The 1272-nt window shown below is 64.4% G+C and overlaps 1 protein-coding gene across 1 annotated transcript in view; it reads right to left on the bottom strand.

Annotated features, from left to right (window-relative positions):
• Positions 1-1272, bottom strand: part of LOC115307164 (plectin-like) — a gene marked incomplete at its 3' end in the record, with an annotated part of 24195 nt that overhangs the window by 16705 nt on the left and 6218 nt on the right. Inside the window, exon 3 of the mRNA XM_029958045.1 lies at positions 1-1271. Coding sequence (XP_029813905.1) covers positions 1-1271 — 1271 coding nt within the window. The remainder of the gene's footprint in view (position 1272) is intronic.

Below are 1272 nucleotides of genomic sequence, written 5' to 3'. Positions count from 1 at the left end.
CAGCCGCAGGCCGGTCCCATCCTCGATCATGCTCCGGTCCATGGCGTCCTTGTAGGAGATCTTGAGCTTGGTCTTGGGGCAGGTGAGGTACTTGGAGTAGGTGTTGACGTCCCGCAGCTTCTGGGCGGTGCGCGCGTCGATGGTGCCCTTCTGCAGCGCCTCGTCCAGGGACACGCGGCCCGCGGCGTCGGGCTCAATCAGGCCCCCCGTCAGGTACTGCACCTCCAGGAACCGCTGCCCGGCCTCGTAGTACAGCCAGCCCTTCTTCAGCGCCTGCGCCGCCGACATCTTCGTCTTGGTCCGCGGGTCCTCGAAGCCGTAGAAGGCCTTCTGCGCCAGGTTGATGCGGTCCACCATGATCTTGTCGACCAGGCCCTTGCTGACCGCGTCGGCGACAGAGCACTTGTCCCCGGTGCTGGGGTCGATGATGCCCCCGGTGCAGGCCTGGGCTTCCAGCAGCCGCTGCCCCGTGATGTTGTCCACCAGGTTGCGGCGCATCGCCTCCGTGATGGACACCTTCTCCAGAGTGTCCGTGTCCAGGATGCCCGCCACCGGCCCGGTCTCCTCGGTCGGGTCGGTCCACATGGAGATCTGGGTCCGTGTCAGGGCTGGGCTGACGGTGTAGGAGGAGGAGGATCCCACCGAGGATGACCGCGACCGGAAGCCGCCCATGTTGCCGGAGAGCATGTCGGCAAACTCGGTGATGGAGAGGGTGCCTGAGCGGTACTGGTCCAGGGCTGACTGGTCAATCAGGCCCTTGCCGATGGCGTCGTCGATGTCGTACTGGCGCCCCGAGCGCCTGTCGATGATCATTGACTTCACCACGCCGTCGGAGGACGAGGTGGTGATCTCCTCCCATTCGCACTCCTGCTCCGACAGCTCCAGGTAGGTCTGGTGGTCGATGAGGCCCTTGCGATAGGCTTCGTAGACAGACATCTCCTTGCCCGTCTCTGGGTCAACGATCACCACCCGGCGCTTGCGGACAGAGGACTTGGAAGAAGTCTTCCTCTCCCGCTTCTTCTCCTTCAGGGGCAGGAGGCAGAGGCCGGTCTCTGGGTCCGTGATGCACCGCTCCATCAGCTGCAGGTAGGTGAGGTTCTCCTCCGTGTTGGGGTCGAAGAAGCCCTTGGTGTCATCGCTGGGGTCCAGCAGGATCTCATTCATCTCCTCGTCAAAGAGGCCCCTCTTGTAGGCCACCTCCACGGGCAGGCGGTGGCTCTCCTCGGGGTCGATGATGCCGCCGGTGGCGATCTGCGCCTCCAGCAAGCGGAT

Source organism: Manacus vitellinus, unplaced genomic scaffold (genome assembly GCF_001715985.3).
Source record: "Manacus vitellinus isolate BGI_N305 unplaced genomic scaffold, ASM171598v3 scaffold_139_pilon, whole genome shotgun sequence".
Lineage (NCBI taxonomy): Eukaryota > Metazoa > Chordata > Aves > Passeriformes > Pipridae > Manacus > Manacus vitellinus.
The sequence above is the reverse complement of the archived record's forward strand: the minus strand, read 5'-3'. Positions and strand labels throughout refer to the sequence as shown.